This window comes from Mirounga angustirostris, unplaced genomic scaffold (genome assembly GCF_029215605.1).
Source record: "Mirounga angustirostris isolate CCGP_5_RB_7025 unplaced genomic scaffold, mMirAng1.0.hap1 SCAF_5, whole genome shotgun sequence".
In the NCBI taxonomy this organism is placed as follows: domain Eukaryota; kingdom Metazoa; phylum Chordata; class Mammalia; order Carnivora; family Phocidae; genus Mirounga; species Mirounga angustirostris.
The window spans coordinates 5,640,805-5,662,433 of NW_026991713.1; the positions used below are offsets into that span (position 1 = coordinate 5,640,805).

A 21,629-nucleotide genomic window follows, 5' to 3' on the forward strand; every position below is an offset into this window, starting at 1 on the left:
AACTGGGATCTTGACCTGCCTGGAGTGCTGGTCCCTGAGATCACACAGCTGCCTCTTCATCACTCATGCCTCAAAGAGCTGCTCCCTGGACTTCTTAGATGAAGATTTCCCTCTCACCCATCTTCAGTATCTGAAGTTATCTGATTCATTCATTTTCCCATGTGTTTGCTGTAAGCTCCTGCCATTGCAGTATGAGCTCCTTGAGGACGTCTGCTCTGTCCACATTGTTGTTCAGTGTGTTTGTAGGACCTAGAGCGGCACATAGTAAGAGTTCGTATATGTTTGTGTCTGACAGACTGGCTGATAGGAAGGCTGCATCTTCCTGACTATCAAGATCTAAAGAGTCAGGTAATAGGAGTAGAAATCAGTGACTTTTGGAAAAGGCCATAGAAAAACCTTCTGATCTCTCTAGAGGAGATGCGTATGTAAGATGGGACAGGGGAGGGGCGCCTGGGTGGCTCAGATGGTTAAGCATCTGCCTTTGGCTCAGGTCATGATCCCAGGGTCCTGGATCGAGTCCTGCATCGGGCTCCCTGCTAGGTGGGGAGCCTGCTTCTCCCTCTGCCTCTGCCTCTCTCTCTCTCTCTCTGACTCTCATGAATAAATAAATAAAACATTTTAAAAAATTTTTTAAAAATTTAAAAAAAGATGGGACAGGGGAGAAATGGATGGAAAAACCTTAGGAGTCCCTGGTTTGAGCATGGACCCCTAAGAAAATAATCAAGACTTATGGCCTAGAAGAGAAATTGGATTGGCGGGGGCTGTTTGGATTTGCATTTAGATAGATCAGTTTGGGTACATTGACTTTGCAGACATAGAATCTGCATCCTTTGGGGGAAGCTCAGGTGAGACCTCTGGGTGCAGGTTGGATTTAGAAGGAGCCTAAAGGTGAAGGCAGGGGAATATGCATCATTGGGACCTACAGTCCTATAAGTAATATTTGTGAAAAGGCAACGTAATCCCACCAACCTTCCAAAGCCTTTAGTGGTGAACTACGGGCAAAGGATGAGACTGGTTGACCTTCGGATCCCTTTCCACCCTTGAAATTCCATGATTCTGTGGAGTCCGGTAGGCAGTTGGAGAGAGATGGAAGGGAAAAGCAGGTGACATTGTGGCACTAGTGGTACAGATGGGTGGGTACAAGGCATCGGGGTGTGGTTGGGGACATCAGAAGGGATGACCTTTCAGAAGAGTAAACAAACTTCGGGATGGAAAGAGAGGAGTGGTCAAGGGTAGAGGGAGCCAAGTAGGGGCAGAAAATCACGCTGACTGAAGGCACATTTGCCTGGCCCCAGGGTCGGTGTCCCCCCTCATTGTGTCATTTAAAGAGCAGCATGACGAAGACCACCAGAGAGGGGAGAGATTATTAACAGTGACACATGGAACAGAAAGCCAGTAAAGACCCCTGGATTTGGCAATATACAAGTAATTGGTGAATTTAAAAACTGGGGTGAGGGCTCGATAAAGGGAGGTGTGCCTGCCATAGTTCACCCATGGACCCCCACGAGCTGGCATTTTCCAGGAGGGAAAATGAACCTGGGCCCATCCGCATTTGGTCCATTTGAACGGTAACTAAGGAAGAGGGAAGAGACCCCACCCAATCTGCCGCTGGTCCTCAGCACCCTGCCAACTGAGTAAATGCAAGAAATTGTGTTTGCCAAACCGTGGGAGTCACAGTTGATGTAATTAAAATAAGGCCCTTTCTATGTGGCACACAGGTCCGTAGCCCAGTGTAGGTTTCTGGGGTAATCACGGCCACCAACGAACTTGGTGACTAGCAGGTGCTGGGCACTGTAGATCATCGAGTAATTTGAGGAGTGGTCCCCGGGACAGCTGTCTGGGAGCACCAGCATTTCTTCAAAGGGACTGGAAGGAGAAGCCACACAGAGCGCTATTAGTACTGCTTGCTCTGTTGATTCTAGTTGCTGTGACCTGCCTTGCCGTCTGCTTGTGAAATGCGTGACAGAGTGGCGCTTCCAGGAGACTCTTGTCTGGTGGGCGGAAGCCGCAGGCTGCACTTCTCCAGCCCTTGCGCCGAGCCTGGCGCTGCACACTGGGGATGCCGCATTCATTGAACTGAAACTGAAATGCTAAGTGGAAGGAGGACCCCTCGGTGCATAAAAACCAAAGGTGGCCCTCACCTCTGTGAAATGTAGTATTTGGGGACTCCTGGGTGGCTCCATCGGCTAAGCATCCAACTCTTGATCTCAGCTCAGGTCTTGATCCCCAGGGTCATGAGTTCAAGCCCTGCGTTGGGCCCCGTGCTAGACGTGGAAACTACTTTTTTTTAAAAAAAAAATGTAATACTCAATGGATCTTTTCCCACAAAGAGTGGGTTAAAGGAGCACCAAACATGTAGCTTCCAATGGGAGCGAAAGCGGTAGTGAGAAAGGCGTCTGTGGCATCAGAGGCCTGAGTTTGAATGGCTCCCAGATACCGGCTGTGTGTGGTTTTGGCAAATTAGTTAACCTCTCTAAACCACAGCTTCCTCTTCTGCAAAGTGGGATGGTAATGTCAGGATTGCGGGGAAAACTCAAGATCCTGCGAGTCACCTGACCAGCAGTGCTCAGCACCCACCGGTCCCTGAGTTCCCGGCGGCCATCGTTACCCCAGAACCCCTCGCAGTGCTGCTGACCCGAGTGTCACACACAGATGGTCATGTTCAAAGCAGTCTTTCTTTGGGGATTACATAAACCTTTGACTTGCGTCGTGTGGGACACATAAATTCCTGCATTTTCTCAATTGGCAGCATATGGTGGTTGACTTTAGACTTTATTTCTTAGAGTCAGTTCATTTGCAGAAGCAGAAATAATACTTTTTTAAAGGGGCTACATGGAGCTTGTTTGCTGTCTGTCCCCCACACTGGCTTTCTTGGGTCCCATAAGGAGAAGTTTCTATGAGGGTCTGGATAGGCCTCGGTCAGATGTCCCTCTTATCCACTCTCAGGCAAGATGTGCTTCACCCGAGGGGTCCGTGAATAAGTGCGGGTTCCAAGTGGGGCCTCAGATGTGATCCTATTTCAGGAAACTGTTGGGGTGATGTGTGTACGGTCCATTTTGCTGGAGGAATGTCTCGAGTGCTCTTGTATCTCCAGGGAGAATATTTCAGGTGCGGATCTGGATGTGCAAAGCTCAGGTGCCCAGAAATGGAGTGAGAGGTGCCCCTAGGAGCAAAGCAGTTCCAGAAGACTAAGCGGGGAAGGGTGTTATAGGTTTTCATACACCACCCCCCTCCACAACTAGTGGAAGAATCCAGGGCACCTCAAATTGCTTCGGCCACAGCCCTCAGTGCCCCTCACCGTGGCCTCTCCCCGGTGGTAAGCACAAGGTGTTTTTTGAAAGTGTCTTCTGTGTCCATCACTGTGTGAGGAAATAAACAGAATTTTGATCATTTTACGTCCCATGAGCCCATCCTGTGCACATGAGCTGGGACTGAGTAAGCAATCCTCCCCCGTTGTTCCTGAAGTCTGCGTTCCAGTCATTCCCATGTGTGAGTTCAGAAATAAAAGTTTTTAGCTGTTTTCTTCTAAAGATACTTACCATTCTATTGTGTTTTTGTCCCCTTCTGAGAATAAATGAGCCCTGTTTGTTTTGTGAGCTACAGAAGAAGTTGAACAGCATTTATCTGAAAATAAACAAGGACTTATAAAATTTAAGAAGACTTCCCTAACATACAGCTGGGGGAATAAGACTGTATTTTAAGAATTAAGTTAGACCAGATGTGAAATAACAGACTTTAGCGGTGTCTTTGAAATGAATGGGGATGGGGAATCCCTTGGGAGATTAATGAGTCCATTAAATTTAAACACGGTTATTTTTTTTTCTTTTAAGACCAAAACAGAAGGTCGCAGATTCAGAACTAGCTTGTGAACAGGCTCATCAGTATCTTGTTACCAAAGCAAAAACCAGATGGTCAGACTTATCTAAGGTAAGAAAATGATTATTTCCTTAAAAGGAAAGGAAATGTATTTCAGTGTTCACAGATCGTTGGGATGATCAAGCTGTTTAGATCCAGTCTTTGTATACCCAGTCCGTGACTCCTGCTATTCTTAAAATACTTTTTTCAAAATAAATTCTCACATTCAAGGTCAACTGATGTTTAGAAAAATGAGTAATTGTTGGAGTTACGTAGACAGAAATTCCTAGCTTTATCTCAGGTTTGATATAAATTTAAAATTTAAGTAAAAAGAAATGACACTGTCATGTTATTTGTACACGGTTCAAAATATGCATCTTTAAGTAGTATTTCTTCCTGCCTTCCAAAATTATAGGAAGCACATTTTGAAGGTGAATGCCCTCGACAGGCCGTCATGTACACTTATTTGGTGTCGAGGCAGGAACATAATCTAACGACAGCTGTACCCCCAGGACAGTAGAACCAAGCATGCAGGACTCGGTTCATCCAGAAGTCTGGAGTGTGGGATCCTCCTTTCATAATGTAGCAAGGACACAATAACTTCGCCTTAGGGAGTATCTTTAAGACTGCACTATGGAGGGCGCCTGGGTGGCTCAGTCGGTTAAGCGACTGCCTTCGGCTCAGGTCATGATCCTGGAGTCCCTGGATCGAGTCCCGCATCGGGCTCCCTGCTCGGCGGGGAGTCTGCTTCTCCCTCTGACCTTCTTCCCTCTCGTGCTCTCTGTCTCTCATTCTCTCTCTCTCAAATAAAGAAATAAAATCTTAAAAAAAAAAAAAAAAGACTGCACTATGGAGGTATTTTCACGTAATTGTGAAGAAAGCCTCTACTTTGTTTCATTTGGTCATTTTCTTTCTATGTTTGCCTCTCTTGGCCTGTGTGCAACGTGAAGTTCTGTCCTGTAAGTCCTGGGCCGCCCTGGGGCTGCCTCTCCCCCATCCTCTGTCTTCAGAGTTGACTGTGCAGCGGCCCAGGGTGCAAATCACACGGATCGAGTCCTCGAGCGCCCACTGGGCAGGGCTGGCCTTCCAGAGCCTTCCTCGGGAGTGCAGGGCCTGCTCTGGGCTGTGAGCTGCGGCCACACAGCATGCCAGCCGAGAGAGGGCAGAGAACACTGTGTGACACCATTCTCCACTCCCTGTCCTCGGCTTCTCTCGGCCCGCCTCTCCTCTCCCTGCTACCTCTGTCCCCTCTTCCTCCTGCCCCAATCACACCCCCTCCGCTGGCGCTGTTCTCCGTGGGCCCAGGGGCTCCCAGGGCCACTTCCAGGCCCTTCCCAGCTGCGTCCTGCCCCGCTTCAATGTACGCAGCACATCTCTGGGCCGCGTGGGTTTGTGCCAGGGGTTCAGTGGTAGCGAAGGTCTCTCTGCTTCCACCTCTCAGCTCACTGACCAGGGCGGGGGCCGGTTAAGGAGCAAAGGCAGATAATTAACAAAGCAGGTGGGCGCTCTGGGGAAAATGAACAGACTGCTGGGGGGGTGACCAGAGGGCTGTGGAGGTCTTTGTTTCTGCCTTGTGACATCCATCCTTCCTGAAATGCTTTCTCCCCTGGCTCTATGACGGCTCTGTGGGGCCTTCTCTGCTCCCTGCCCAGGCCTGCCCCCGTCTGGGCTGGTGACCCCTCTCCGTCTCTGTGTTCACTGCTGCGAGCATGTCCTCTGCACTCGCCTGTCCACATCTTGATTCCCGTGGCCTCTCAAAGTCATCTTTATCCTTGATGCTCTACAGAAACCCCAGTGTGTTCAGAGGAGGCGCGGGGACCCCGGAGTCCTCTGCTGCTAAACCAGCAGCCTCAAGTCTGTCTCTTCTAGAACTGAGCCTGGCGGAAGTGTGGGGAGGGAAGAAGACAATCAGAGGGTTACAGAGGAAGAGCAATCAGAACGGCTCCAATGAGGTGTGTGGAGCCACTTTGTCGGGAGTCAGGCATCCTGCCCGTCCCCACACCTCTCTCAGACCCCACGGGACTGAATGACCCTGCATGTCTTAATAGTAAGACAGCTCTGCCACCCTCTTGCTTTACTTTGAATAAAGCTCTGAAGGGATCCGTTCTGAATTCTGAACCTGCAGAAAGTACGGTGATGCATAGCTAAGACTAGCAGTATCCCGGTGATGAGGCGGGTGGTCCCCAGCCGCCAGCACACCCCTGCTCTTTCCTTCTGGGGTGCCGCAGAGCGGGGGCCGCGGCTCCCTTCTGCTGCATCACTGTTGAGGATTCACCAAACGGGACCTGGGAATATCAGAAAGGATGTAGTCTCTGGGAAAACTTCATGTGAAACTTGAACAAGAATTCCAGTATGGTGCCATCCAGCCATCTTCAGCTAGGGGCCCCAGCGAGCCGCTCAGCCAGGCTGGGCCAAGGATGCCTCCGACCGAATGCTCGGACGTACGCAGCCATCGTCCCATTCTGGGTGGCCTAACGGGCTCATTCCCATGGAAGTGTTTTTGGAAACCAAGTTCATTGAGTTCTCCAGCAAACATTATGAATTAACAATGCACTGTTACAAGATGTTAAAGACACAGTGACCAAAAAAGGACATGGTCTCTGTCCCCAAGAGACTTGTGGTGTAAACACCAATAAGGGTGCTAAAGAATTGTGTGAATTAATGATTGAAGTGGCTTGCTTTAAGCTTGTTTTTTAAGTTGTGACTCTACAGTGGAATATAATACTGATACCTATTATATGTATGTGTACTATATATAATATGTATATATTTATATGTGTGTATAATATACATGAACACATGTATATGGGTCATAATACACATAATAGTTTAGGCATGTTTAAGGGAGCACGTATCCCAAGCTGCGTCCCGTCACGTAACCACCATCCAGATGAAGGAGGAGAACACTGTCCACATCGTAGACGGTGCAGCGCACTCTGTGTAAGGGGCCAGACGGTGACTGGCTTTGGCTCCTTGGGCCATCGGCTTCAGTCCCAGCCACTTGGCTCCACTATGGTGGCACTTGGTACTGTCAGACTTCATTTTTCTCCTTGGTAGTGGATGTATGATAGTATTTCACTGTAGCATTAGGTAGCGTGTGTGGGTTACTAATGAGAGTGAGCATCTTCTCACTTATTCCTGAGTCAGATTTCCTTTCTCCCTCAAGTGCCTGCTTGTAAGTTTTCACACTGGGTTGTCTGGTTATTTCTCATTGGTCAGTAGGAGCTTCTATGACAGTTTGGCCACTGGTCTTTTGTAAGTGATATGTGATGCAAATGTCTTCTCCCAGTGTGTGTTCTGTGTTTCCACTCTTCTCATAGGATATCCTTTAGTAAATATAAGTTCTTCTTTTTGAGGTAGTCAGAGATGTTAACATTTCCTTGTAGGTCTTGTCCAAGAAACTGTGTTCCACCCAAAGTCATGAAGATGTCCTTCTAGCAGCTTTCCAAGGTCCTTCTAGCAGCTTTCCAGTGTATCCATTCACATCCTGGTCTTGAAATCTACACCGCCTGTCTCCTGCATGTTGGGAGGCTCTTCCGTCTGGAGACCCAGCTGTCTAGCCCCTGGAAGGCCCAGCCTTTCCCTCACTGATCTATGGCAACACCACGATCTGCATCAAGGCCCATGGGTGTCTCTGGGCTCCTCACTCTGTCCCACTGGTCACTCTTTCTGTCTTGGCACCAATACAACGTCCTTATAATCACCATAACTCAGTAATAAATTTTAATTAGCTGGTAGGCAAGTCCCTCCTCCTTGTTCTTTAGGAGTTTATGAATCAGTTTGTCAAGTTTCACAAAGAAACGAAACTTATTGGGAAATTCGTTGGGAGAGAAATGCATCTTCCAGTTTGTGCCCATAGTGTTTCTCCATTTATTTTCATATTTTTAATATCTTTCAGTAAAGTTTTAGACTTTTCTGTGTAGCAGTCTTGCAATCATTTGTAAGATTTGTTCCTAGGACTTTCTATTTTTGATGCTATCATAAATATTTTTTTGAAATTTGTTTTCTGTGCCTGATACATAAAAATATGAATGATTTTGCCTATTGATATAAAATCCAGACTCCTTGCTAAATTCTCTTATTATAGTGGTTTGTGGATTCTTCCTATATATACAGCCATGTCATCTATGAATAATGACAGCTCTATTTCTTCCTGTCCCCCCATTATACCTTTTATTCCCTTTTCTTGCTTAACTACACTGGCTGACACCTCCAGTACCATGTTGAAGAGAGAGCAGCAGAGATATTACCTTGTTCCTGACCTTAGAGGGACTGCCTCCATCTTCACCATCGAGTGTGATGCTTGAAGAGGACTCTGCATGTGTCCCACTGCATCTGCTCCACAGTGTTGTTATGAGAAGGGCCAGATGAGCTATTATGCCCAAACAAGTCAGTGCCGAGTACCGCACATTACCTGCTAGTCTGTGGCCCTCTTAAGTGGCTGACAAATCCCCCAGACACCTTTTGCACCCCTTGGGGACATTAAAAAGGTACCATATCATCTTGTCATAACAGCTGGGGTCTCATGCGCCTCATCCCCCTCTTACAGCCAGAGGGCCGAAGCCACTGCGAGGGCTACAGTCTCATTTCCCAGGCTCTGCTTGCCCCTTCTTTCTAATAGTTTTTGAACCCAAGTTGTTGGTCAGGAGAAGAATCCAGATCACACACCTGAGACCACTCATTACCCAGAAACAAGCCCCTTCTAGTACATGAGTCTTGTCCGAGTTTTGCTCTGTCACCTTCTTCACAGGAATGGTGAGGGTATCTGGAACTTTGATGAAAAGGTAATTAAGCAGGTAGATGGGGAGAGAAATGTCTTAGATTGTTCCAGATATTGACTATTGACAATCCTCTAGAGTGCCATGAACACGTTCTGTATGTTACTAAATGTTGTCTTGTCGTGTTCTAGAATTTTATAGAAACTGATAATGAGGGCAACGGCATTCTTCGGCGGCGGGATATAAAGAACGCACTATATGGGTTTGATATTCCTCTTACACCGAGGGAATTTGAAAAGCTCTGGATGAGGTAAGTGGAATCTGCAGGTGGGCTCCCTTTCATCCTGCCAGTCCCGGGTCACTGGCTACAGCAAACTTAGCACCAGCCTTGCTTGCTACTTGGGGGTGAAGTGCGGGGCCAGGAAAGGTTTCCGCTCAGTTGTGTCTGTTCTGGGTCCTTGCTTCCCTGAGAAAGCAGCCTTGGCGAAGAGGCTGGTGTTCAGGACAATGGAGAATCAGGGTAAACACTCATCATTGATACCAGTCTTGAGAGGTTTGCATTTGCAAGGAACGGGGAGTTCAAGCCCAAACCTATATTGTTTCAGAAAACTAAGTCACTCTCCAAAGACTTCATTCTAATACAAGTAGCTCAGCAGACGGAGCCGCAACAGGTAAGGGGAGAAGCCGTCTCTCCCCATTGCCTAAAGATGGAAATCAATGTCGCACAACAGTATTATGGGTAAGTAATTTGTTGAAAGAAAATAACCAAACTTTTGGCATCTTGGAGTAGTTTCCCGAGAGTGTCTTAAACTGAACATAATATCTAATACTGGTTACATTTTTCACAATGTATTTTAGATTTAGCTGTTCTTGAATTAGGTCCCCCGTTCCAATAGTCCCCATGTAGGTGTCTGAGTTTGAAGGTGCACTAACAATGCAGTCCATTTCCAAGTTCCAGATCCATCTTTGAGTTACCTCCGTCTTCATGATGCGTTCGCTGCCGCTCGCACCCCCCAGGATGGCACACCAGTATTGTACATCCTCTCAGGGGCTGGCTCACGGAGCAGCTCCTGTAATTTTGTAGCCTTTCATCTGTTCAAAGTGGAAGGCTGAAATGTTGGCTGAGTTTAGAACTAGGTGGGCTGTTTTGTGTCTAATTTAGAAAAGCAACTTGAAGTTCTTACAGAATCCTTATTTTTTTTAGATCAGTTGCAACACAGGGCCAATTTAGGCTCCTTATTCATATTCTCTTTCAGTAGATGAAATGAGTAGGTCCCACTGAGTAGCCAAAAGATTGGGGTACACAGGCACACGGATGGACCTCCCACTCTGTAGGCTTTTGGATGATGCAAAGGGGACTGTGTGGTCCCGATAGTCAGGGACCCATAGGGGAATGCAAGCACTAACCCAAATGCTGGGGCACAGTGTTGCCTGTGACAAATGCCAGAGAAGGGACCATGGCGAGGAGGATGGGAGATAAAAGCGGGAGGATGGGGAGTGGGGGGGCTGTGGAAGAGCAGGAAGCTATCACGGTAGGAGTGAGGTTGGAATGTTCCAGGGGGTCAGAGGGGAAGGAGGACTGTCTGACCCATGGGACAGTCGGGAGGTATTCCAGAAGCGCCCACCCGGGGCTCCCAGGGTGAGAAAGGAGGAGCAAGGTCATCACGGCCTGTAGTCCTAGTTTTCAGGCATCATTAGCCAGACATTCGGGAATAGTGAAGGCTGAGCAGAGCAGTGGTGTGACCCAGCCATGCTTTAGGAAGATGAGTCAGGAAACAGCTCAGAGAAGGGAAGGGTGGGCCCGGGGAGATGGCTGTCTCCATCAGGGTAGGGCAGGATGAGCTCCTGAGCAGGGTGTGGGCCACAGGAAAGAGGGGTGCTGGAGCCAGGTGTCCCCCTCGAGGGCTACAGTGTAGAGAAGAGCACACTCACTCATCTTCCTGAAGGGGGGATAGAGCACATGCCCATTAAATAGGACTGAGATACTCCCTGTTGCTTTTGGCTAAAATTTCTTTATTAATTTCTTGACATTATTAAATGTACAGATGTCTTCTGTGTGCTGAAAACTGTGTGAGGTCAGAATTTCATCTGCGTTTGTTCAGCTGGCTCACCCCGCGGATGGTGAGGGCTGAAGAGGAGAGCTCCGCCACCAGGCGTGTGGCCATGGCTCCTGCCTCTGTCCTTACCGCTGTGTGGCCTCTGCAAAGTTACTTCCCTTCTCTGTGCCTCACTCTGCTCTGCCCAATTTGTCTGAGGGGTGTGTTGGTCGGGATAAGCTAGCTGCAGTAACCAACAGGGTGGCATCTCAGGGGCTTGCCCTGATAATGATGTCTCAATCTAGTGTGGATATCAGGGGGCGGGGTCTGCCCTCAAATCATTTAGGGGCCAGGAGTCCCACCACCCCCTGGATCTTCTGTGTCTACCAGCAGAGAAAGGGAAAGAGCACAGAGGACCATGTGGTCAGCCTTGTAGAGACCAGGCCTGGAAATGTGGCCGTCACCTTGCCCACGTTCTGTTGGCCAGAGTTCCTTCACCTGGCTGCTCTCACCTGCAAGGGAGTCTGGGAGAAGCAGTGTGGATATGTGTCCAGGGGCAAAAAAAAAAAAAAAAAAACGGTGACAGGGAAACCCATGATGGCATCTGTCACATGTGGAATTACCTCCAAGGGAGAAGGCAGAGGGGCATTGCAGAGAGAGAAAACTTCAGGAATGGTCATACTAGGATCTGGGCAGGGAAGCAGAAACCACTCTACCATTTCTGGCCAACCAGGGCTGAATGCAGTGACTGATACAGATGTCAGAGGGCTGGAAGTCTGAAGGGGGAATGTGGTTTTACTCAGAGGCCAGAGGCTGATGGGCTTGCAGAGTATGCTAGGAGGGGGGTCAGGAAACTGCTCCCCAATCCGGGACTGGAGGGCAAAAGAGAACAGGGTGTTTCTGGGAGGTCAGGAAGATGCCTCCACCCCAGTGCTGCCTCAGAATCTGCTAGAAGCTCAGCCACTGTGCAGGGCAGGAGCCATGGCCACAGCCATATGGCAGGAAGTGGAAACAGCCTGCGCTGCCCCACCTTTTGACCGGGCACACCTCCCTGGGAGCAGCCGGGTGGGTAATTCAGAAGATGTGCCGAAGGATGAGCATGGGGTTGAAAGCCACCAGAGGAATGTCCAGTTAATAGGGAGAGGAGGGTGTCATATTCCATAACTGCAGAATAACCTGGTTCCCCGGGATGCAGGCAGCCTCATTTGGGCAGGAGAGCAGGCTGCATGTCCGCTGAACCAAATCATGAAGGGCAGAACAGTGCAGGGACCCCATCCTAAGGCCAGGTGTTTAATAGGGAAAGACCTAGGCAGGCCTGTGTTCTAGAAAGATCACTCTGGCCATAGTGGGGAGGATGACCTGCAGGAGTCTGGGTGGGAGGCACAGAGATGAATTAGGGACTGTCTCAGTGGTCCACATGAGAAGTGGTGAGCTTTCCTGGCAATGCAGGGAGGACTGGGAAGGAAGTGACAGGTGTGAGAGAGATTTAGGCAGAGCAAATGAGCCTTTAGCAGCTTGGAAGGAGAGGCTATGTGAGATTAGATGCTGCTGCAGAAATTGGGAAGACAACCTGAGGTGGCCGAGTAGGCTGCAGCTAAGGGCTGTGCTCTGAGCCAGAGTGGCAGCTGGTCCCATGGCACTCCACAGGAGCTGTGTGATGGTGGGCCAGTGGCTTGCCTTCTCTGGGCTTCAGTCAACTATCAAGTAGGATGGCAATGGGGACAAATAATAGAGGCAGAGTACCTGGCACACATAAGCATAAAAACTGGCAGCAAAAAGATCATATAGATTTGAAATTCTTTTTTAATTGCGATATTAATGCATACTCATTTTAAAAGTCTCAGAAGGGCGCCTGGGTGGCTCAGTCGTTAAGCGTCTGCCTTCGGCTCAGGTCATGATCCCAGGGTCCTGGGATCGAGCCCCACATCGGGCTCCCTGCTCGGCAGGAAGCCTGCTTCTCCCTCTCCCATTCCCTCTGCTTGTGTTCCTGCTCTCGCTGTGTCTCTGTCAAATAAATAAATAAATAAAAGTCTCAGAAAATCCAGAAAAGCATAAAGGGAAAGAAAAGACAACAACAAAGCACCCGTGACCTACTCAGCAGACATGATAAATGGTGACCTGGTGGTGAGGCTTTCCCACCCATTCTCTGTGTGTTCCCATGATCTCAGCTAGTTGTCCACTCCGTGTTTGCTGGCAAAGGCAGGTGCCCCGCCCTGCTCCACGCCCCACATCCACCCCTGCACTGCAGAGCAGGAGGCGCTGAGCCGGCGAGAAGGTGCTGGCCAGCCGGGGGCTGTCCACGCACCAGGAGCCTCCTTCAGTCGCCCTAACCATAGGGGGGGCGTTCTCCGCCCAGGGACACGGGGAAATCGGGGACGACTGGGACCCATGTGACACACTGCCAGCTGAGGGGGTCGCTTGTCAGAATAGGAAAGCCCACGGGCGCCTGGGTGGCTCAGTTGGTTGAGCGACTGCCTTCAGCTCAGGTCATGATCCTGGAGTCCCTGGATCGAGTCCCGCATCGGGCTCCCTGCTCAGCGAGGAGCCTGCTTCTCCCTCTAACCCTCCCCCCTCTCATGTACTCTCTCTCTCATTCTCGCTTTCTCAAATAAATAAATAAATCTTTAAAAAAAAAAAAAAAGAATAGGAAAGCCCCCCAAAATAGATAAGTGGAAGTGAGTAGACCAATAACATTCTGCCCTTTCAAAAATACACAATTAAAACCTAGAGTACAATATAGAATGTAGACGAGAAAAAAAAATAGCATCCATTATTCACTCAATTTTTATTAAGCACTTTATTAAGCACCTGTGAAGTGCACTATTTTAGAGCCTCAGATTAGTCTGGAGGGTCTAGTCAATGCTGTGGAAGCAAATTAATGAATTCACCCCCACATCTCAGTGGCTTAGCACAGCGATATTTTATTTCTCACTCACCCAGTGTCTACAGCATGTTTATCAGCTCTTTTGGGCGGTTCTCTTCCAAGTGGTGGTTTGGGGAGCTGGCCAGCCTCCAGCTGTGGCTTCATTGAGCCCTGTGGGGGTGTCTGCAGAGCTGTAGGATCACACGGGCTTGGGTGGGCTTCAGCCCCAAAGTGACACCCTCCCGCCTGCGGCCCCCACTAACTGCACAGGGACTGGACAGATCGGGGAGGACCCAATCTTCGTTGTGTGAAGTGAGCCGGGATGTAGGCTGGCTTATCAAGGATTAAAGGAACAAAATGTTCCAGCCTGAAGGAGGCTGGTGTGAAAGGGAACCTGCTCACTGAAGCCAAATCAGGATCTGTGAGGATGAGATTTCAGGAGCAGGGTGTTTGGCGTGGTTTTGGAGAGATTGCTAAGAATGAATTACAAGATAGAAGTGGATTCATTCATTTCTTCATTCATCTGAGTGATCACGAAGCAGGAATTCTTTGAAACTTTCTAAGTTGCAGGCCTCGTGCTGGACGCTGGGGTTCCAGAGACAGCCCCCACTCTCAGGCTGCTCACAGCTCGGCGGGGAGGGTAAGCACGGAACACAATGTTGCGGGTGGTGGGAGCTGTGCGGGTGTTCAGGGAGGGGACACTGCCCCCCCAGGGGGATAGGAGGCCTGAGCTGAGTCTTAATAAACAGTCATTTTATTAAGGAGGAAGGGCTTCCCAGTAAGCAGAGGCCCGGAGGAGGGGGAAGTCTGGGACAGGAGAGGAAGGACACTGCCCATCACAACAGAGCCTGAGACCCAGAGCCTGTCTGGCTCGGGGACCACCAGCACCAGGGGGCCCACTGTGGGAGGCACTTCTCAGGGACTTGCTCAGCATGTGGAACACCTTCTGTAGCCTCATTTCATCAGACAGAATTCGACTATTTTGGATTTAAAACAGACTTTGCTGAAAAACTATGAAGACAATGCATTAGAAACATACCCAGAAGGCTAGCACAGGGAGGCAAGTCTCCGAATTAACAGTATCGGATTAGTTGTATAAAGCCAGCTGATAAGTGGACTTGATAGAAGGCTTTGGGGGGATCGTTGATGCCCAATTTTTGCACATTTCTTGATATGGTAGGTAAGTTGTATCTTGGTCTTCCAACACAAAAAGAAAAGACTACGCAAGGTACCTTTGCCAAACGCACCTGCTCATGGGAAGAAGCCCTGACTCTAAGTTACCAGGAAGCTTGGTTATCTGCATCGGCCCAGCCATGGCGGCACCTGGCAAGAGCCTGCTGGGCACCCTGCTGTGGGACAGCAGGACAAGGATAGCCCGGAGCAGGGAAAGGAATTAAAGGGGTCCAATGAGCAAGGTCTTTAGGTTAGGAAAGAGGAGACCGAACAGGACACGGTAGCTGGGAGGGAGTTTTGGAAGTGCTTGGGGATGACTGGCCAGGTGGGCTCCTAGCTCAACATAGAGAACTTTTCGTGATCCAAGTCGTCAGGCACTTCAGTGGGTGGTCTTTGAAGGAGTGCGTTTCCCCTGCCGGCCTGGCTTTATCCAAGGCCAGACCACCCCTCACTGGGGAGCACCAGGGAGGGATCATGGACCTGGACGGCCCTCAAACCTGTGACACCACCAGGACTTGCTGACCGTGCCCAGTGGCCATGACCAACTCGGGCAGGGGAACACCACCCTGAAGGGTGATGATGTTAGCCATCAGACCGCCCTCCCTGGTGACCCCTGAGAAGATTCTGTACGTCCCAAGCTGCATAAGTTGTCACGTCTACCTCTGCTGCCTGGCCTGGGTCGTCAGTGGGGCTGACCCCAGACCCTCTAAGTCTGGGGTCAGAGGTGCTAGAAGGTGGGGCTGCCACTGACATAAGAATCAAGTGCCTGAACTGAGCATAAAGGACTGAGACTGAGCGAAGCAAAGCAATCGATGTGAACGTATTCAAATTGTGTGTACAACTGAGTTGCTGTATGCACAATAATTGGGCAGAGTAATCGGATTATATCATAAATTAGCGGCCATTGCCACATGCAAATGCAAGCTTTTATGGGTCCTCTGTTTATGTGCACATTTTTCCTGGCACATCTGTTGCCGAGCCATTTTAAAATTCAACCTTTATAGGCAAGTTGATTTTTTTTAAATGTTACACAAAGGATTATATAATGAAGGGTGAGGTTATGTAAGCTGAATTAACTCTCTTATTATTCACATTCATAACAATATTTTAGTTGCAATTGTGCAATCTGGTCTTCTATTCCTTTGCGATGAGAATGGAATGTTTATGATCTTTATTAATGAGGTAATTAAGAAGTGTCTTTTCATTCAGTTCAAGTGTCATGATTTAGAGTTTGTTGTCAGTAATCTCTGTGCACAACACGCCAGGATGGTGGCGCTTCCTTAGGAACACGTGTCCTTCGCAGGCAGTAGCTCAGCCGACAAATATTGATAACCAAGCTTTGCGAGGCCTGTGGCCAGGCGCTGGGAGTTTGTTTGTAAGGATAACACGGCGTGGTTGCTTGTGGTTGCCCCTCAACAAACTTGCCATCTAGCGGGGAAAGAAGGCGCGTTCTAAAGGTATGGTTCAGCCTTTGGGTGGTGAACAGCGGCAGCAAGCACCAGCATGCACTCACTGGGTGCCAGGCCCTGGTCTAAGACCCAGGGGGCATTTACCCGCCGATCCTCACCATGGCCCCGGAGAAATCCAGGCGAAAGTGAAAATACAGCACTTTTGACTTAGGAAGAGAGAGGAGTCATTGGTCAGTGACTGGTCTCCACACCATTCTTTCCGGAGCCCTCCTATAGGAACGGGGAGCCTTGGGGAGCTTCCCTTCCTTCCCCTTCCTTGGGACATTGATGGAAAATAAACTACCCTTTCCACAGCTAGAGTCTTATCACCAGCAGCAGGAAGAGCTACTTGCTAGAGGCCCCTGTGCGGCCTGGAGCATCATAGCCCTGCCCAAACCACAGCACATGCCTTGGCAGCCAGAGACCCCACGGGCCCTCTTTTGTGGGTGTGTCACTTGGTTTTGTTTTAGAAAGCAAATTCACTGAATACAGGTAGAATGGTATTTGGCCGGGGGCGGGGGGTGTTGCAAGTACCAAGGCTGCACTAATAACAGACACCTGGAAAGGCCTCAAATGGTTTCATAAATATATGGAGAGCAGCAGTAAGGCACTGACCTGAGACGTTGGGTCTAGGAAGGCCTTCAGGGGCTCACAGAGGAGGGACCAGAGCCCCAGAGTGGCCGAGGGCCTTGCCAGGGTCTCAGGGCGAGTGAGCGTCTATTTGACTTGGAGTTAGTTCTCCACCCTGTGCTACCTCGGAGTCACAGAAGGGGACTCTCCTTACCTTGTAAGATAGAGTACCTGATCGCAATGGGTCTGGATGCCGATAGGGCAGGTGGAAGTCAGACACGAAGCAGAAGTGTGGGGCACAGAAACGACAAATGGGGGAGAGGGAGGGCCCCCCCCAGTTCTGTAGGCACTTCAGGGAATGGCCCATTTGGCCTTGGGGAAGGACGGATGGCATGCCAGCTCCCGGGATGCTCTGTGGGTTTTAGCACAAGTGCATGAAGGGTTTGCCTAAAATTCCTACCCCTCGGCCTCCTCCCCCCACCCCACCCCTCGAGGACAAGAAATTCGGGGAAATAAATACGTTCTCTTCATCGCTGCTCAACCGAAACAGTCGCAAAGGTGTCTGTGTGTTGGAGGTGAGCAAGCGTGGGATCCTGCAGATTTTTCCACGTCTTGTCAGTTAACGAGCAGAGGGAAGCTCGGCCACACACAGGAAAGCTGCCTGCACTCATGCTCAGTCAGACAAACGTCCAAACAGCCTGCTAGAGGATTATGCCCACAACATTGTTTAAATATAGTCTTGGTCCTTGTAACTGGGAGTTCATCTGAGAAAAATCACATCCGCAAATGCCATTTTTATCAGTCAGACGAGGACCAAGATCTTTCGGTAAAAATAAATGCTTTTTTTTCTTTAAAGAAAATTGGCAATTTGCCTTAAAATTTTTTATTGAAGTAATTCTATTCTATTTGAATAATGCTGGGAGATAAAAACCCTCCATTATGCCTTTTTAAATGAATTATAATTCAGAAACATCTCAATAATAGAAAACGACATAAAAGGTACATAGCATAATTCTTATCTTGTTTTCCTCACTGGTCTCGCTCACTGGTTGTATATAATTGGCATCTCTTCAAAGGGGAAGTGGGGGATTTGAATCAAATGGCATTCATTTATTTAAGTTTTAAGATTGAATATGTTTTTGAAGGACTTTTTCTAAACCTTAGCATAGTTCCCCTTACATGTAGGTGCTCAATTAAAAAAAAAAAACCCTGTTGAATGAATGGCAGGCTTGATTTTAATTTTCTGTGGTCACAACTGTTTTCTAACAGAATGACAAGTGAATGAATTTGGTTGCTCTTTCCTGGGGACCAAGATCACCTCTCAGGAGGTGTGACCATTCTGTGGATGAGAGCAGCAGGTTTCCAACTTTGATGAGCCTATGGCTCCTTGCCTGAGGATCTTGTCAAATGCAGATTCAGATCAGGTCTGGGTGCTGTCAGAGAGCAGAGTCTGCATTTCCAGCTCACACACCATGGTGGCTACTGATGACAGTCTTGTTTGTTTGTTTTCAAAGCTATGACACGGAGGGAAGAGGACACATAACTTACCAAGAATTTTTACAGAAATTGGGGATTAACTACTCAGCAGACATTCATCGGCCCTACACGGAGGATTACTTCAACTTCATGGGTCATTTCACGAAGCCCCAGCAGATGCAAGAGGAGGTCAAGCAGCTGGAGCAGAGCACAGATAGGGCCGCGCCAGTCAGGTAAGTGTGTAAGTATCGTGGGTCCGCGAGCTGGCCACCTGTTCGTCACATGCCCTTGTGGCAAAAGTGGTTTTAAAGTGGTCCCTCCCAGTGCTGGCAAAGTTGTCATGAAATTATAATACTCTTTTTCTGCTGTAGATTCTAGAAATGGGCACCAGATCACGGAGTATAAAGGAGCTAAAAGGCCATGAGCCAAACACCCCCCCCTTATCCAGTGACAGTCTCACACCATTCCTATTTTGTAGGTCACCCTTGAGACCATTTAAGTGTTTACTAACCTACACCCTGGGCCCCGCCCCTCACCCAACTAGAAGGCAAGTTCCAGAAGGACATGCCTGTCTTCACGCAGTGCAGAACAGTGCAGACACCTCGTGGGCACCCCGCAAACCTCTGTTGAATAAATGAACAAACCAACAGACCTATTCCTTAACTCAGTACTTTGAGGACTAAACCTCAAAGAAATAATGTAGTAGAAGCCAACAGTTAAGCGGCTGGAAGGTACGATTTGCACTATATCTTCAACAACAACTAAAAGGGGCAGCTGCCTTATAAAGTGTGGCCCCAAGGAACATGAAAAAGTATATGCCTATTCAGTTAGCATCACAAAGACTGTGGAAAATGTTTGTGATCAAGGGCTAACGGGAAGTGACATTTTAACCAGTATGTGTATTGTGATTGGAACTATGTCAAAAGTGGATGCCTGTCCGCAGGGACCAGAAGATGCTGTGCAAAAGGTGATGTGTTGGATTTGGATGGTGGGACCTTACACGACGACTTCCAAAGTTTAAAACTAATTCCTAATGTCCTATTTAAAAAATTTATAACACAGGAGAAAATGTTGCTGCATTCAATATAACCATAAAGCAATGGGACAGAAGTTCTCGATCAGTACTAGGTCCTGATGGTCACCGCCAGCACTCGCCAAGGCTAGGACTCCATCCTCACTCCACAGCTCTGCCTTAGCCCCATGATGCTCTCCTCCGTGTTTCTGTCCATGTCCGGTCTGTCACTTCAGCTGTCCGTCCTCACCACCTCAAATGGCACCTGAATGAGCGAATGAGTTGTTATTAAAGTATCCGCAAAGGAAATAAGAACTCCCAAGGACACAGGGAAGAAATGTAATGGCTCAATGGGGTTTAAGAGAAAAGCAGTTCAAACACACCCCTGAATTATGTCCAAGTTACTGAGTTATAAAGCCTGAGGGAAGAGAATTGAGTTTGTGAGATTTAAAGTAAAAATAGGTGCAAGATTGGTATAAATGAAATACGCCATAAAACTAATGAAAAAGTGGAATTTATCTTTACCAGACAGGGCTGGCCTCATTACCCACTCGTGTCTTCCCTCCTGCCACTTGTGAGTAATGAGGCTCTGAGAGAAATCTCACATCCTCCGCACACTCTCGGCACATTCGTTCCCTTCCCATGTTTCTGTTTACCGTGCCAACTGCGAGCCACCAGACCGTGCATCTCAGATCACCAAGCTTAGTTAACCGATCCACACTCACCCTGTCCTCCTTGCCACAATCACACTTTCTTACCAAAGAGGACAAGCCTGATTTCACAAAAATGCCTGACCAACTTCCATTTTCTCAAAGATGTCGAATTGTAAAATTGGCAAGTAAACAGGATCTCCCTCCTCTGATGAAAAAGACAAGAGTCAGGTTCATGTAAAGTGACCAAAATTTATATTTGCCTCTTAAATCTAAGAGAATTTATTTTGTTTGGAGTGCCCCAAATACATTTTGAAAATTAAGAATCCTTTTTTTAAAACTCACATTTATTTTCCGTGCCGTCCTCTTTTTTGCCCAAGTCTGAGTTGAAGATTTGGAACCAGAGCAGCATTGATGAACTAGCCCCATTAGCCCTGGCCTGTTCCGGGATGCAGATTGGGGGGTATACCAGCAAAACCGGTGAAGCCCGGCCCAGCAAGGCTGTGTCGGGCAGGGCTCTGTGGCCGTCCACTGGCCATGACAGTGCCCTCTTCGGACTGACTCACTGTCCAGACCAGGAACCAGACACGGGCCCAGGGCAGCAGCAGCTCGTCCCTGAGGGTCGGCTCCCACCGTTTCTGTTCGGCATGGCACGATCGATGCTCCAAACCCTCATTTACTCTGTGCACACATTCACTCTGCAAGGGAAATAATTACTGCCTAGAAACCAATCCAAGAAATGCTGAATGCCTCAATTTTCTAAAAATATGTATCTCAAAAAATGTTTCGATTTTTTTATACCTTCATTTGCTTTCATTTTGAAGGATTAAGTGGAATATAATAGTTGTGATGATGAGTAGTCATTTGTAACATGGGACTGAATTCAGCATACACCTGTAAAGGAATCCAAAATGTTGCTCCTGTTGGTATACATTTGCAGAACAGTTAATGCAACTCATTTGTGTCAGTTGCTCAAATGCTTAGTCGGCCAGCTCCACAGTGGAGGCCAAGGAGGGAAGGGGGTGGATGGCCCACGTGGCTTCCAAGTCGGCGCCACCACCCCCCCCCCCGACCTCTGTGCTCCCACTCAACTTCCTCTCTTCTGGACTGTTCTGTTCCTTTGGATTCTTTCTCCTAGGCATGCTCAAGGAACTGTTCTCTCCGCAAATACATTTCTGAGGTGGTAGACAATTACAGCAAAGATTCTGTGTTTGGAATTTATAGCACATTCTCTTCCCTGAATAAGAACCCCACAGCCAAGTCCTAGTCTAAGCCCGCCAGACAAGCATGTTGCTCAGGGCAGTAGGAAGGAGATCTCTCTTTTTAGAGACCTGGGTGAGCCAAGGTCATGGAGTTTATCATCAGTCCACCAAAGTCAGGTGCAAGATGGTCCATCCCTAAAGATTTCCACACTTTTTTAGTCTCATAACAATATATTTTTTTTGGTCAGGGAAGAATTTTCCTTAAAAAATGGATTTATAGAAACTTGAACATGTTCTGCAAGGAAAACAGCCCTCTAGCAGAAGCTGCAGCTGGATGCTCCTCTGTCCCTGCGAGAGGCAGGCCCGGTCAGGCCCTGACTCCACCGTGGTTCTGGGCACCCTCGTTCCACATCTATAAAGTGGGGCTATAGTTTCCCACCTCCCTTGCAGGGTTGTTAAGAAGCATCAGTGGGAGAGAACATGAAGACAGCACAGCTCCTGGTTTGCCAGTTGATGCCCACAAACAGTGGCTGTGTTTCTTAACAACACAATATCTGATAAAAAGCCAGGGGTCCCAGGGCACCCCTTCTCCCCGGCTAACACTGAGAGCTTGTCCACCTTCCTCA

General features: G+C 48.5%; 1 protein-coding gene across 1 annotated transcript in view; it reads left to right on the forward strand.

Moving 5' to 3' along the window:
• EFCAB6 (EF-hand calcium binding domain 6) overlaps positions 1 to 21,629 on the forward strand; it is a 206,828-nt gene that overhangs the window by 132,915 nt on the left and 52,284 nt on the right. Inside the window, exons 19-21 of the mRNA XM_045866745.2 lie at positions 3,831 to 3,927; positions 8,765 to 8,883; positions 18,178 to 18,372. Coding sequence (XP_045722701.2) covers positions 3,831 to 3,927; positions 8,765 to 8,883; positions 18,178 to 18,372 — 411 coding nt within the window. The remainder of the gene's footprint in view (positions 1 to 3,830; positions 3,928 to 8,764; positions 8,884 to 18,177; positions 18,373 to 21,629) is intronic.